Below are 15,980 nucleotides of genomic sequence, written 5' to 3' on the forward strand. Positions count from 1 at the left end.
ATTGGCTTTGTATTTTTTGTAATACTGTATCAGAATGATAAAAACTTGAGACACGTTTACAATATTTTGATTACATGAAGCAAAATCATAGGCTTGGAGGAAGAAAAAGAACAAAAATTGGACTGATAAGTGGAACGTTATGCTTGACTTGAAAACTATATCATTATTCATGACCTGATGTACATAATCCTCCAGTGCCTGAGACCTTGTCAGCCCTTCGATACCTGGTTTATTTTGAGATTTATCCCTTTTAAAAAAAAATAACAAATGTGCCTCTGTGTCTGCATAGCTAGCTTTCAAAACAATCTTTGACCCAGAGAAGTTATAATTGAAAGGTGTTATCATCAAATATATTTTTCTGTCACCTATGTGACTTTGGCATTTTCCGTCCATTTTCCAGGAAACAGTTGCCCACATACCCAAAAGATGTATCAATATGGTTATACTTGCAGCAGCTGTGTCAAGCACTGAGATAGTATTGAAGCTGACTTCTGATTCTGACCCCAGCTATTACCTCCAGGTCAAGCTTGAGGCACATCAGAGCTTCATTGTGGTTATCTTCCTCATAAAAATGACTGAAGTCTACAGGGCTGTCAACACCTTCACCACTACTACACCACTCAAACAAAGCTTTAGATGCTTCCCTGAACTTACCTATTGTTCCTAACTCTTTCAGAGTTTGCCTATAATGTCTTGTGGTTTATTTTCATTTTATAATAAGGGTTTGGATTTATGACTTCATTGTACAAAAAAGATACCAGTGGAACAAAAGATGATTTGTAAATATATTTTATGCAATGATATAAGGTATGAGCACAAAGAAGTACTTCTGAATAGTGAGATGACAGCTCAAATTATTTTTATGGGGGAAGTATACGCATTATATTATAACAGTGAACAAATGGCATGCAGGAGCTGTCTGCCTTTATTATGGATGAGAACAAGGGTATGTTCTGCTTCCGCTGGTCCAGCTAATGTTTCTGTCATTATATTCTTAGCCATGCTGTTATTTTTGTGCAGTAGGTTTACTCTAGAAGCATCCTGCAGGTATTCATCTAAGTCTAGTTCACAAGAGACTCAACAGATATTTCAGACAAACCTTACACTTGACTGGTTGTCTATATTGTTGGATGGGCAGGAAGATGAACTGGGCCAAATTAAGTGTTAGCATGAGTGGGAACAATTCTCCTTAAGCATCCATTTGCACCTGAGGCAAATTTGATCCTTGACCATTTCAAAGGACAAGTACCCGTATTCTTTCATTGTCCTGAAATCTTTAATGTGTCATTTGCATTGATGTTTGTGGTTTTTCGAAGAAAAGAATGGGGAAAAAAGGAAGGCAGCTTTATTGATTAATCACAGGAAACATATGTCAGATAAAGGGGAAAGAATTCAACAAAGATCAAGCCATAGCATCCTGAGATGTCCTGCTGGGAATCTGAACATCATATTATAGCTTGGTTCCTAATTATGGGACTAGCTGGAAGGATTATGAAGACATTCTGCAGTGAACCCCCAGCTATTTTATAGTACTCTGACCACTTTGTGAGCAGTCTTATAAGACACCAAAGACCAACAAATCCTGGACTTAGCCAAAGTATTGCATAGGAATAGATTCATAGATTCATAGATTCATAGATGTTAGGGTCGGAAGGGACCTCAATAGATCATCGAGTCCGACCCCCTGCATAAGCAGGAAAGAGTGCTGGGTCTAGATGACCCCAGCTAGATACTCATCTAACCTCCTGTTGAAGACCCCCAGGGTAGGGGAGAGCACCACCTCCCTTGGGAGCCTGTTCCAGACCTTGGCCACTCGAACTGTGAAGAAGTTCTTCCTAATGTCCAATCTAAATCTGCTCTCTGCTAGCTTGTGGCCATTATTTCTTGTAACCCCCGGGGGCGCCTTGGTGAATAAATACTCACCAACTCCCTTCTGTGCCCCCGTGATGAACTTAAAGGCAGCCACAAGGTCGCCTCTCAACCTTCTCTTGCGGAGGCTGAAAAGGTCCAGTTTCTCTACATGGTAAATTAGGGCTATTGTAATGGAGGTCTATGCTTTCCTGACATATTTGGAGAGACTGTGATTTGCAGCCTGCTGTTTAAGAACCAGTAGTATGTACTTGGCATTCTGTACACAACTGTGTAAAAAATAATGTCAGGTTTAGGTGATATTTACATCCAATAGTGAATTGCAAAGAATTGTTTTTCCAAGATATGTTATTCAGCTCAAATTTAAATCTTTCTGTTTGTACACACTTGAATAGGGTTTATTGAGCATTAAGTCAGGAACAAATTATAATAGCAAATTTGCAGACTCCTTTTCTGTACTGGAAAGCTGTAACAAAGGCAAACTCCACTGAAGCAAGGAAAGAGGAAGACAAGGGGAGGAAAGAGATTTCCCCTTCCCTCCCAGGTTTCAGGATAACTTAGGAGAATCCCAGAAGTGAAAATGGAACATACAAGAGAGGGTGACAGGCAGCTTTGTTTAATATGTAGAAACTCTGCAAATCTATTCAAAGTTTTTGAGAGCATTAATAAATCTGATCCAAGGTGAGAAGCTGGCATAGTGCATTAGCAGACTTCGAGCTTGGCTAGACGCATGGCCAAATTTAATGAAGGCCAAAACCACACTGCTTAACGTTTCAGAGCTTGCAAAGGGAGACAAGAAAAATAATAGTGCAGGAAGTTTAAAATGAACTTGTAAGTTTTTTCTTAATACGACCCTAACATTACATCTCATGATTCAGCATATCCTGTTTTATATTTGACAACAATTACAGGATTTCTGAGAGATTGATATAAACTTTTATTTTTAAAGTCATGGAAATCTTTTGTAATTTAGGACAGTAAACAGACACCAGCAAAATGATGAAGGGAGAAGTATCTTTCATAATGAAACGGCTCCTTGTAACATGCAGAAACCACCTTTTCATCACTGAAACAAAACCTTCAAAAATAAACAACATTTTATATTAACCTACATAGCATGCTAAATTTTCATAACATTTTGTGGAAATATGATTGAATGCTAGTGTTCCAGTGATGAGAAGCTACGTGTAATAATTTTGTTAGGTTTAGGGACAGCTTCAGATTAGGGATGTGAAAGGTTAAACATTTAAACAGTAAGTATAGTTATACTAGTAATGCATTACTGGTTAATGTTTAGAGCAGGTCCCAGTCTGGCTGGGAAGGGAAGCGGTGTTGTGCTTTGGGAATAGGAAGGCAGAAGGGCAGGCAGGAGGGAGGGAGAAGCAAGAAGGAGGGGAGGGGGAGAGGTGAAGGGGGACTGGTACCCATAGCTGTCTGCTCCCTCCCTTCTAGTGCACCAGCAGCTGCAACTGCCTGGGAAAGCCCCTTGCCTCCTGCTGCCACCCAGGACTTCATGTGGACTGTACTGTCTGGCAGGGCTTGCTGCCATCTCTTCCCCCTGTCAAAGGCCCCAGGGAGTGGCTCCCAGCAGCAGTTATGTCCGAATGGGTCTGCACACAGCCCCCAGCTCCCCACGGTGCTCTGAGCAGGCAGCTGCAGCCCCTCCCCAACAGTGGCTCCCCCACCCAGGACTAGGTATATGTTATTGGTTAACCATTTAATTGTATGTGTTATCGGTTAACTGGTTGACTATTTTCTGTTAACTGGCTGACTGGTTCTGTGGTTGTACTGATGCTGCTCTTGGTTCGAGTCCATCTGTTTTTCCTGTTTTGGTCTTGCCTCCTTCCAGGAATTAGTTTTTTACACGTTCATTATGAACACAAGAACCAATATATTTCAATAATAATTGGCTTGTATGGTATTATGCCCAAAATATAACGAAAACATAAATCTGGGATGCCTTAGATCAGGGGTGAGCAAAATTCGGCCCACCAGGCCATTCTATCCATGCCGCGAGGCCCCTAAAAAATTTAGTAAATTAATATTTATCTGCCCCTGGCTGCCTGTCATCTGGCCCTCAATGGCTTGCTAAAACTCAGTAAGTGGCTCTCTGCCTGAAATAATTCCCCGCCCCTGCCTTGGATCTTTCACACCAGCAGCCTCAGTTATGCAGGAATCCTTTTGGGCCCACAGGGCCAACTGTGCTGAGGTGTGAGGAGGAGGAAGGGCTAGGAAATAGTATCTCCACCTCCTCCCACAGGACCTCTGTCAGGGAGGCAGCTCTGTTTTAACACTGAAGTTCCTAGGATGCTTCCCAGAGTTGCACTTGGTCTTTTGGACTTTGTGCTATCATGGCCCAACAAAACTCTTTCATGAGCTGTGCTAGCCAAGGCTGGACTCTGAAAATTGCTGCCATTTTGCACAATTGCATTCCTGTTTCTAGTAGAGTGAAACATCTGCTACCAAAAAACTTCTGCTGGAGTCCTGCTGCTGAGTATCTGACACTAGACATGTCACCTGGGCCCAGGGCTCTGTTCTTAAACCTCCTCAAGAATGTTCCTGATCTGCAAGTTATGACACTATTATCACTTCTTTCCTATGCCCATTACTCATTATACTAAACTTCACTCAAGTCTCATGTTTGATTTGGGGCCATAATGTAAAGACATACCTTATACCATAAACATGTGCAGTGTAATGCTTCTCAAGCAAAGATATAAACTAGGAAGATAATTTGATATACAGTGAATGAAATAAAGGAGGGACAATGACAGAAATAAAGGCTGGACTAGCTTCAAAAATAACCCAAAGGCACAGTCAAATGTACTTGTAAGACTTGGATAATTTAAATACTGGCTGTTGAGAAGATGCTGCAAATATATTTATCAGAGGAGCTCTACAGGTGGCAAGAGCTCTCAGGGGTAAATACAAAAATTAGCACCTATCAGATAACATACCATGAAATACTGTCCATTTGAAAAATCCTACAGACCTAACCCAGATATCCTTCATTCCCCTCAATGGGCATGTTGCCTGAGTACAAACTTTAGGATATGGCCTTCTGTTTTGTACTATCCCAGGGATGGTCAACCTGCAGCATGCATGCCACAAGTGGCACAGGTGGCTTCTGTGTGTGGCATGCAGGAGACTGGAGAGGGACTAGGCAGCATAGCGTTAGATAGGGCAGGAAGCAGAAAACAGCAAGAAGCACAAAGCAGGGAGCAAAAAGCAGAACAAGATTGGGCAGAGGAAGGGGATTGGAGTGGCATTCAGGGAGGTTGAGGAACTAATTTGAGGCATGTCTTACAACCAGGTTGGCCTCCACTGTACTATCTTATTCTGCTGCCCTCCTACTCCTTCTATACCTATTTATAATACCAAGGATGGAACGCAGGAATGGAAATTCCTTGATTTCAGTCAAGATGCCAAGAAAGAAATACCTGCCATTTATCTTGAATGTAGAAATGTAACTTGTCTCTGTGCTAACAGGCAGTGGTAGCAGCTGTAAAACGTACTTGACCCTCACTTCAGCTTTGTTCTTAGTTGGCAGGTGCCTGGATGCCTTTCAGTCTACATTAAAACACTCTGTTTTAAAAAGAGTAGTATTTATCACCCAATTGTCAATGCAAATTTTGCATGTGTTTGTGATTTACGAGGCCTCATTGATGCCAAATGGGCTACAAACCATATTTGGAAACTTACGGCAGTCTGCAGTAGATAATTACACTTTGAGAAAAGAGCCTCTGTTTCCAGTGAAAACACTGTAAAGTTATTTCAGAAATGTTCTGACCTCAGACGTTTCATATAACTACATAAAATGCTTTCACATTTGTACAGCAGCTAGAGGCCTGATCTCTGCCATCTCACAAACTAAAGTACAGAACTCTCCATGGGAAAAGGGCAGGCCATCTCTGCTAACAGCTTTCAAAGTCAGTAATTTGTTTTACTCATGTATTTCATTGAATAGATGCTCCTAACAAGAAGAAAGAATGGAGTTTGGGGGGGGAACAAACCCTGTGCAACATTTGCCCTCCCTTAAACAAGTCAATCCCCTAATTCTCACCCCACCCACACAAACGTAACTTTGCCTCATGCCAAGTCCGGATAGACTCTTAACCTCCCCCCTCCAACATGCACACACTAATAATATCTGCAGTAAAACCTGGGGAGAATTCCTTAGCACAAATAGAAAGACAATGTCAAAAGCTGAGGGTAGAAGGGTTTTTCTTTAATAATTGCCCAAACACTAGAAGACAGTACACTTGAAAACTAGAAGTGGATGAATATGGCCATAAAACTATTACATGAATATTCTTGCAGTGAAATGCCATTGATTCCCTTTCCTGGTAATCTGGAGAGCTATTGTTTGTTATGTTCAAGAATGCTGGGGGAAAGCATGAGCACCATGAATACAAATGAGAAATACTTATGCGGGTATTCACACCAGAAATGTTCTGGGACCATTTTGAAAAGCTGTTTTTAAATACTTGTGCAGTCAATTTGTTCAACACTTGTGAATGCTTGTGAATGAGTTGTAAGCAGCCAGGAGGACTCCTGTTATTTATAAAACATCCAATCAGGGGAAGAATAATACCATGTGATTTAGGGGATCCATCTTGTGGGGCAAATGCAGTCACTCATAGCTATTAGTTCAGCCTTACACAGGCATCTGTGAAAAATGAACTAATGCACAAATATCATGACCTGTTTATAGATCATCTGCAAAGAGAAAAGTGGGAACAATTAATTGAATAAGTTATTCATAACAAGTAGTTCAGTCAGCTCTATTAAGAACCATGGGCATCACTCATTCATGCTACCAGAATGCTCTAGCAGAAGGTCTACTAGGGACAAGATTCCAGTAGTGTAAAGGACTTGTAACTTTAGGTATGTCAGAGTGAGTTAACTGCTTGCCGCTGGCAGTGGCTGAAAAATGCTGGTACTCTGGCATCCTTGATTCAGCACATTCATGTTGCCAGTAGACTTTCTATGGAACACTGACTAAACCAGAAGTATTCTACCTCCTCCAAAGGGAATTGCAAGATAGGGCTGTGACAGGGAAATCCTCTGCCCTTTCTTGAGAAGAAGACCTTTGGTTTTCAGGGAGCCTCACTGGCACAGATAGTATAATATACTGTGGGTGTGTCTACACATGCAATTAATGTGCTTGAATTTTCTGTGCAGAAAATGCAGGTGCATTAAGGCACGCATCTGCATGTGTACCTACATTGGGAGCCAATCGCACCGACAGGTGTGGGAGGGTCCCCCCGCAGCTGATTTTGCCGACCTGCAAGTGCCAAGGTGCTTCTTCTGGCGCCCTCACTCCCCAGCCATTGCTCTCAGATGGGGCACCAGCACTCCTGCCTGCCCCCCCGCTCATTGCCTAAGCGGGAAATGATGGCTGTCAGGAGGTGCATCAGCGCTCTCAGGAGGTGCCCGTGCACCCCCTACATGTCACCACTGGAGATGGGGGAGGAGCAGGGCTAGAGGAAAGTGGCTGCAGACATGCAGCTGTTTCAAATTGCAGTTGCATCCACCAAACCCCGTGATCCAACAGTGAACATCTGTTGTGCCTGGGGGATTACAGCAGGGGATAGCCTTTTTGTCTGCTCCTTCAGTCTGCTACTGCCTCCTCTCCCCTGCTCCTTGTGCCTTCCCCAGATTGGTAAGATCTTGATCTGGGGAAGGTGGAAGTGCCCTAGCCTTCCCATTCCCATGAGGATTGGAGCAGCAGGGAAAAGCCTTCTCCCCACTGGGGATTCCAGTGTCAGAAGCAGGCAGAGGGCTTGTGGCACCCAGGAGCTGAGCAGATGGAGCAGTGTGGCAAAGCCTCCCGCTGCTGCTCACTTCTGGAACTCCAGAGTGAGAAGCTGGTAGGGGGCTATGCTTGTTCCCTGCATTGGGCTCCCAGTTTCTGGGAGCTGAAAGGAGGGAGCAGTGAGGCACAGCCCCTTCCCTGCCTCTCAATTCAGGGACTCTGGAGTAAGAAACAGGTATGGAGCTGGTGTTTGCTTCTCCCCTCCCCTCCCCTCCCAGTCTACAGGAAGGGCAGGAGCAGCTAGTCCCCGTGCTTTCTCCATTCTGGGGTGTTCTCAGTCTCTGGAAAGTGTGGGAGCCTTCCCCATGGTTCCATTCCTCCTGGTCCCTAGGAGGAGTTAAGACATAGGAAGGTGTATAGGACAGATGTTAATTCACCCAAGAGAAACTCCTGGAAGTTTCTACCTAGTTTTAGCTGGGTTATTTTTCTCCTAAAATAGCCATTTTTGCTCCAGAAGAAAAAGCTGGAACATCTGCGCACTTGTGGCTTCTACTAAGAGAGCAGTGATTCTCCCAGTAGAAAATGAACATTCGTACATGGCCCTAGGCCATGTTGCTGCTTCCTGAACCAACCAACAGTGCTGGTCAGCTGTGGAAGGAAACGTACTATTTTTCCCTGATAGGCTTTCCAGCAGACTCACTCTCCTGGAATGCTGGGGAGTTCTTAAAACTAAGCAGGAAATTGGATACAACAGGAGTTCTCAAAGGTTTTTGCATTGTAGACTGCATCTTAATAGCCAGTGTCTCATAGACCATCTCCCCTCCCATTTGTATTCATGCAAACCATCTCCAGTCTCACTTTCAATCAGGCAGTATATCCTTGTGTACATGGAAAAGTGACATTAGGACCATTCTGTGGTATTTTTAACTATGCTGTTGGTAACACCAGCCTCTGGTATAGGCTCTTGTTTCTTCTCTTTCTCTGTATGTGGCAATGAGATCTAGCAGCAGGGGAAGGGGGTGAGTCCTCTTTGTTTCCAGCTGCTTTTAATGGTGCCCAAACACTTATTTGCACTGAAACATTTGGCTCTCCATAGAAAAAGCTGGAAGCAGAGTCAGCACCATGTAATCTGGTAGAAACTGATCCACAAAGCACAGCTTGAGAGGTAGTAGTCTAGAAAATTGTTTCTGAAGTGCTGCAGAACAAACAAGCTGGGAACTTGTTCAGTAAGAAGAGACTAAGGAGAGAACCTGCATTCCCACCATAAACAGTTTGTTTTTCAGGTGTTTTAAAAATAAGTATTCATTCTGAAAAATCATATCAGGCTAAATTCTTGTAAATAACTCTATCACATAAATAGCTCTATCTTGATAGTATGCCACAAGACTGAATGTGAATTCTCTGTTGCCAGAGATCTAAATCAAAATGTACTCTTCCACAATTGCGGTCTTATTTTTCATCTATTATTTTCTAAAATTCTGAATTTATTAAGCGTGCATGCTAAGAAATAGTATTGACCTAGAACAAAAATCATTACCAGATACAGGATAAAATCCAGCCTTCTTTTACATCACTTGGACATTTATACACATACCTTTCTGTCTGATGCACCTCCTGACAGCCATCTGACCAGAGATCTGCTGCTTTGGAGCAGACTCAATCAATCGAGTCTGCTCTACACGTGAACTGACATACACTATGCTGTGCCGCATGCAGTTGTATAAGTGGCGAAATGCGTGTCAGCATGCAGAAAATGGTGGTGGTGTGCTTTTGAACTAAAGCACCTCTGAGGTGTGTTAATTCAAATGTGTACCACTGCAATTTTCTTTGCGCTGACATGCATTTCACCACTAATACAACTATATGCATTGCAGTGCCAGGCACTTTTCCATGAATCCCCCCTGGGACGTTTTGCATTGACTTCAGTAGGGCTAGGATTTCATCCATAGTTTATATTTCTATGAATAGCCCAGTTGAATATCTTGTGCCTCATGGAACTACTTGCAAAAGTAACCTCATGGTAACTGCTGCTAAACCTTTGCTAAACCTGGCCCCAAAATACCTGCAGTTTAGGGACCAAAAGCCTGGGAGAAATCATGATGTGAGGAAGAGAGTTTGGGATCATTTATACCTGCTTGTTGTATCTCTAAAACTGATTGTTGAACTTCTTTGATGCCAATAATTTTCTGATTAATTTTTTTTCTTTTTCTCAGGGTCCTCCTGGTCCAAAAGGGGAGAAGGTGAGTAAATGTACTGCGAACATATACAAAATAATGGAAACCCCTCCTGGTTTTAACAAAAGATGTGGTTTATTTTTTCACAATATAATGTGAAATTGTGTAAGAGAGTTGGGTAGCACACAGATGCTGTGTTAAAACTATCATCTCATCTTTCCACTTTGCAGGGAGATCAAGGTGATCAGGGCCCTCGGGTAAGCATCTTAAAAAAAATGTTACACTTCCCCTTCGCTGAGTAGGCAATTAGTCTTTAGCGCACAACTAAATTAAACAGTGTTTTAGCTAATTCTGCTTATTAGCTGCATTTACCCTGCATGTTGTAGTGAGTGTCTGCAGGAGAACAATACCAAATATGACAAAATGATGTCTGAGAAGCATTTAAGTTACAGTAGTCATTATTACCTACGTTATGGAACGTTCAAATATGCAATTTCTCTTATGGATGGAAATGCATTTCACAGTGATTTTTCTCTGCTGTCTGGTTTCCCTATGCAAACTTTCCAGTTTCCACAGCAATCTAAAGGTCTTGCATGGGCTCCTGCAGTAGAGAGGGAAGGTGGGTTCATGATCAGTTAGAGCCTAGATTTTCACATAAAATGTATTCAAAATTAAATAATGTATAAAAATATGATGCATAGTTCTTGTCAAGGCATCTATAAACTTAATAAATTGTAGCCTCATAAACCTATTTCAAACACAGAACACCATTTAGAGTTCGTAATGGAAACATACCATGACTTTATAAATATTACATTTGTTTTACTTATAAGAATATAGTGATGAACATATTGTTACATTAGCAGTGCCAACTTGTTCTCTTTACATCTGTGCTTCATTATACAAATATTTGGATATACTGTTCCAATGATACAGAGGATCTGTTCAATAGTAGATTTAAAACAGCACGTGAATTTTCCTGTCAGATTTGTTAATATATTTTCATTTAACAGTAAATTAAATCCTTTGAAGTCATAACATATTTGCTTACCATTATTGTTGTTGTAGAGTCTAGAGGCCACATTGTGCTGGGTGATATCCAAGCATATAGTGGTGCCATTCTAAAGAACCCAAAACTACCTGAGACAAGATACAGCAAGAGGAGTTAACAAAGAAAAGAAAAAAATGAGGGAAAGAGTGAGGTGCAACAGTTAAAACAAGGCAATGTTAAATAGACCAGATGTCTATAATCAGTTTAATGGTTGTGAATAATTTAAAGCTGATTTTTAATTATAAGGAGATGCAATAAATTGTAGAAATACTCAGTGGCTATCTACTTTAGCTGTTTTTTGCTGTAGACATCAGAGGTAGAAGTAAGCCTGGACAAAAAACTTGAAAGAGGGCAAGGTTGTGTCTCATCAGCTATTTTAGAAAGGCTGTTATGTTCATGGCATAGAAGGATGTGCAAGGAATGCTGGTAGGGAAAGTAGATGTTCAGGCAGTCAAGGCTTGACATTGTTAAGAAATATCTCAGTAAGCTGCTGTTACAGTAGTATTTTGAAGGACCTTAAAGAGGTGAGAACAAGCAGTTGAATTTGATATTGTAAAGAAGGAGAGTCAGTGGAGGGAAAGGGTTAATATGGTTAGAACAGTAGGTGTATTTGAGGCCTGGAGAGGAGGCGGCTGCAAAAGATAAGACAGGATATGATCAGAGTGGATGAGAGCTTTGGGAGAGTGGAAATGGTATCAAAGAAGTGAAAAGATTTTAATGGGAGAAGAGTGGCTGAAGCAAAACAGAGAGTGCAGTAAAAAATATAAGAGAACTGAAAAGGGTTTAAGAATAAAGGACTTGGATTTTTCCAGACTGGCCCAACTGTTTTGGAATAAGTTCAGGCAAAGGAAGTAGGAGCGGGGGTTTTAACATTGCTGCAGCAATTCAGTCCTGTGGCTATAAAGTGCTGCTTCAAGCTGCGTACACATGTTCAAGTGACCTGGAAGAATTCTCCAGGGTTTGCTCTCCTAGTAGAAAAACTTGCCTGGAAATGCCTAAACAGAGTCCCTAAAAAACAGAGAGCTTGGAGAGCTTGCACTGCTGATGCTGCACAGCCAGGGGAGGGCTGTACACACATATCAGCATGCTCTGCAGGCTCCTTCAGTCTACCTGGTGACAGACGGCAGCAGTGCACAGGGCAGCCCTGATTGGCTGACCCAGACTGCCTTGCAGGCTATGTCTTCCTGCATCACAAGGAGGGCAGTGCAGAGTAGGGTGTTATGCTCCATGCTTGGCTGAAGAAGAAGAGTCCAGCCAAAGTGACACACTGTTTCCCAAGCGGGGAAAAGAGGGTGAGAGGAAAACACCCTGGGATGCTGGAGGACTGTGCTGCAGCTTCTCTCAGAAGGATAAGTTGTATGGACATCCTCTCTTTCAAGAGAAACTCTCCCAAGAGTGATTTAACCCTGGTTGTTCCTGGGTTAGTTTTCTCCTAGAGTGGCCATTTTGGCTTTGGGAGAACCCCCCGCGAACATCCGTACACATTGATAACTGAGCCATGAGTCTCCCAGGTGAAACTGAATGTCTGCATGTGGTTTTAGTCTCAGGAACAAAATAGAGCATCCTGAAGTTGGTTGCTGTATCTTACTTTACTAGCTTAGTGCTTGCAGGGAACAGCCCAAACCCTGTGGTATCTCTGGGGCACAAAAAGGATACCTCTTTCGCAACCTTGCCCTTTATGTTAGGATGTAATGGGGTGGTGATATGGGAGTTAATACAGTAGTGACAGCATCGGGAGATTCTTGCTCTGCAGAAAGAATCCTCACAGAGCTGCGTAAATTATGGTGGTAACTACTTTTCATATTCAGGCTGATGCTGAGTGGCTGAAATGCACACAGGAATTGGATTCAAGAAATTCAGTTTTAAACATATTAAGTGAGAAAACAGTTAGATATCCAGTAGAAGACAACTGTGAAATTGGTTCAACTTCAGGACAGGAGAAAACAAATAAGTAAGGAATGGAGAGGTTGAGGGGTCAAATCTTATCTTTGCTGTATTGATCATATTTAATTAGTTATTTAATTAGTTTACACTATAGTCAAGCATTTCATTTAGACATTTATAGCTTTAATTTGGGTTATTTTCAAAGTTTATTTCATAGACTTTCATAGACATTAAGGCTGGAAGGGACTTCGGAAGATCATCGAGTCCAGCCCCCAACCTATCCTTTCATTACCATTGTTTTGAAATATATTTGGATTCACTTTACAGTAGCTTCCCCCCTCCCATTTACTCTCTCCCCAGCTTTATATATTTTAAGAATACGAAGTGTTACAATACTTTGGAACATTTTATTTTTTTTCACCATATTTATCTTTTCTGATGACTGTCTTCAGGGTATATATGCTCAGGTTGCTATGACAAGGGGTTTACCATGTAATGAATGGAAGCTATATAAGTGTAAATCCATTTTTCACTAAAATTAAGCTAAATTAATTTGTTCTTGCTTGGTTTCCTTTGCCAAGCTTTTTCTATCATTGGCTATGTAAAATAGATATTTTAGTTGGTGCCACTATACTATTTTCTGTTATTCACAGAAGTATGCTGCCAGAAAAGAATATTGGAATGGCCTTAATCTTAATATTCCAAAAGTGTTGAGATAAATGCAATGCTTTCCTGAAAGTCCTAGACATTTTCAAACTAATTCATCTTTTGAAGTTGAGGAGTCTGCAGTTTTCTGTTTTTCACATTTTTTATAAATTGCTTTGAAACTCATACTTGCTTTAGCAAAGGTTTTATTGCTCTAAGTCAGTTTTGAGATTTTGAAAATTCAAAAAAGGGCTTTTAATCTTTGTAACAACCACATTCTTCCTCCAGATATTTTGACTAGTAAAAGAAACCAAAAAGAAAAAGTGGAGATTTGCCAGGTCAAAATGGAACTCATAAGCTGGCAAAAATACCCAGTGAAATGAAAAAGAGGACTTTGAGCATCATCTTCATTCATTGCTTGTATCTGAGACCAGAATATCTTGCTTTCTGTCCTCTCACACCTTGTATTTTGATCTCTTTAAGTCTTGAACATTTAAGGTGCTTCTTGCATTCATAGGTCTAGAACTAAGAAGAAAAATCAGTATTTTAGAGTTTTGCATGCAAGCCATGGTAATAGCATGCAAGAGCTAAATATACCAGACTTTTTGGAAAATACAGTTCTGTATATTTACAATAAAATAGAGACTGCATTTATCGGAGCATCTGGCTAATATCATTTGGAGGCTCAGAATTTGTTTTTGTGGAATTATATACTACTCTATGCCTGTTTGGGTATAGAATTAAAGGGTGTCTGTACATGTGTTCCAGGGTGAGGGATAAGGGGGTTAATTAGAGCAGCTCCTGGACAGCCACTTTAATTAAAATGCCACAGTGTCATGTGTATTAAGTGTTCCGCATTTCAAAATGGCCATGGGGCACTTTAATTAAATCTCATTAGATGAGTTTTAGTTAAAGCACTTCTGCAGCCATTCTGAAATGCGGGACACTTAAGACACATGATGGTGAGGCACGCTGGAGCGTTCTAATTACAAATGAGTCTGCTCTGACACGTTCTAATTAGAATGTGTCAGAGCATGTGTATAGGCACACAAAGATTCTTGCTGAATGAGAAGTCCTCCCATGACAAGTAATAAGAGGCACAAAATGAATTAAGTCTGAATAATTTTTCTTTTTTTGTAGAAGACATTTGTCTTATGGCATGTCTGTAGAGGTCTGCATGACTGTATCCAGTGCTGATAATGAAAATTAAAAATGATGTCCTTCAGCCTCTGGACAATTAGAATAAATGCTAATGCTGAGCCACTGCTCAGTTCCAGTTGCCCAGTTCTACTTCATTTTAAAGCTATTGGATTAGAAAACCTTTGAAAATTTCTTAATATAAGAAACCCTTCCACCTTTTGCTTATGAAGGATTTATTATCCAAGCAGAGGTTGTACCCTACTTAATGAAAGTAGACCTTGAAAAGTGAATGTACAGAAGCAAAACAGCTAGTGCACAAAATCTTAAAGTAAGCAGCTTCTCCCTTTTAGTTCTGATACATGAGCTATATAGTGTTTATCAGGTCTCAAAATCATCAGCCAGCAGCTGGCTCTAAATTAGTTTAGGGGTCTAGGTGCAATAACAAGCCACCCAGGAGCCATACTTAGCTATTTTCATAAAATTATTTTTTCCTCGTGGTGTGTTTAAGTCAATTTTTCTAACAGCTGGGCCTGCACAAAACTGATAGCATCTCCAAAATGTCTTCAGCAGGAGAGATTAAATTCCAGAAAAGAAAGGCATTCAGAAGTTTATTTTATTATCTTAACCTTTGTTGACTTGAATGATTAAACAGATTCTTTGCTCTGTTAAAACAGTTAGGCCCAGATAGTATTGTAAAGTCCTTATTTGCTTAACCCTTACCTCTCCTCACTTTGTCTTTAATGAATTTGTTGCCTATTTACTGCTGTATTACGACCCAGGAAAGAGAATGAGTCATGGTGCAAGAGATGTTTTGCAGATGCTGTACTTGAGTGCTGGAAAACCGTTTTCTTTTCTTACAGTATCACCGGAAGTTGGCACAGTGACAACACCTTCATTAAAATTAAAATTTGTACAGTTTATGTATTAAAATCAACGCACCTTTTTGCCTGTTGCATTTTGGATGTTGTTTGCAAAGAGCTTTTTATAGTGTTCCATATTAAACTAGAACTAAATTTTTTGAAACACCCCCTAATATTCCATTTGTAAAACTGGCTCTCATACATGCAGTAGCTTTCATAAATATTTTTCCTGTGAATATACAGTAAAAACACTGTGGGACCTGTTTTGCTCCTACCAAACTAAATACCAAGCCTATGCTGAATTTATTAGATTCTTTTTCTGTTTACTTTTTGATAGTGAATCAGAAAACAGTAATTAGATGCTGATGAATAAACCACTAGTGTTAAACATCTTTACCTTGCTTTTAAACCATCTTCTAATGGATTTCTATTAAAACACTGACTTTTTCTCCCTTTTGATGTCATTGTGTTGACTTAATTGAAAATAAGATCAGTCACCAAAAGAGAAATTACCACAATATATAGTGTAATATGGTATCCTGCTTGAGGCAGTGTCCACTGCCCAGTTCTTTAGGGCTAGAGACAGAGACAGAAATTAC

At 40.8% G+C, this 15,980-nt stretch overlaps 1 protein-coding gene across 1 annotated transcript in view; it reads left to right on the forward strand.

Annotated features, from left to right (window-relative positions):
- Positions 1 to 15,980, forward strand: part of LOC106737487 (collagen alpha-1(XXV) chain) — a 255,493-nt gene that overhangs the window by 80,179 nt on the left and 159,334 nt on the right. Inside the window, exons 4-5 of the mRNA XM_059722126.1 lie at positions 9,841 to 9,867; positions 10,032 to 10,058. Of these exons, the coding sequence (XP_059578109.1) occupies positions 9,841 to 9,867; positions 10,032 to 10,058 (54 nt within the window). The remainder of the gene's footprint in view (positions 1 to 9,840; positions 9,868 to 10,031; positions 10,059 to 15,980) is intronic.

This window comes from Alligator mississippiensis, chromosome 2 (genome assembly GCF_030867095.1).
Source record: "Alligator mississippiensis isolate rAllMis1 chromosome 2, rAllMis1, whole genome shotgun sequence".
Taxonomy (NCBI): Eukaryota; Metazoa; Chordata; order Crocodylia; family Alligatoridae; genus Alligator; species Alligator mississippiensis.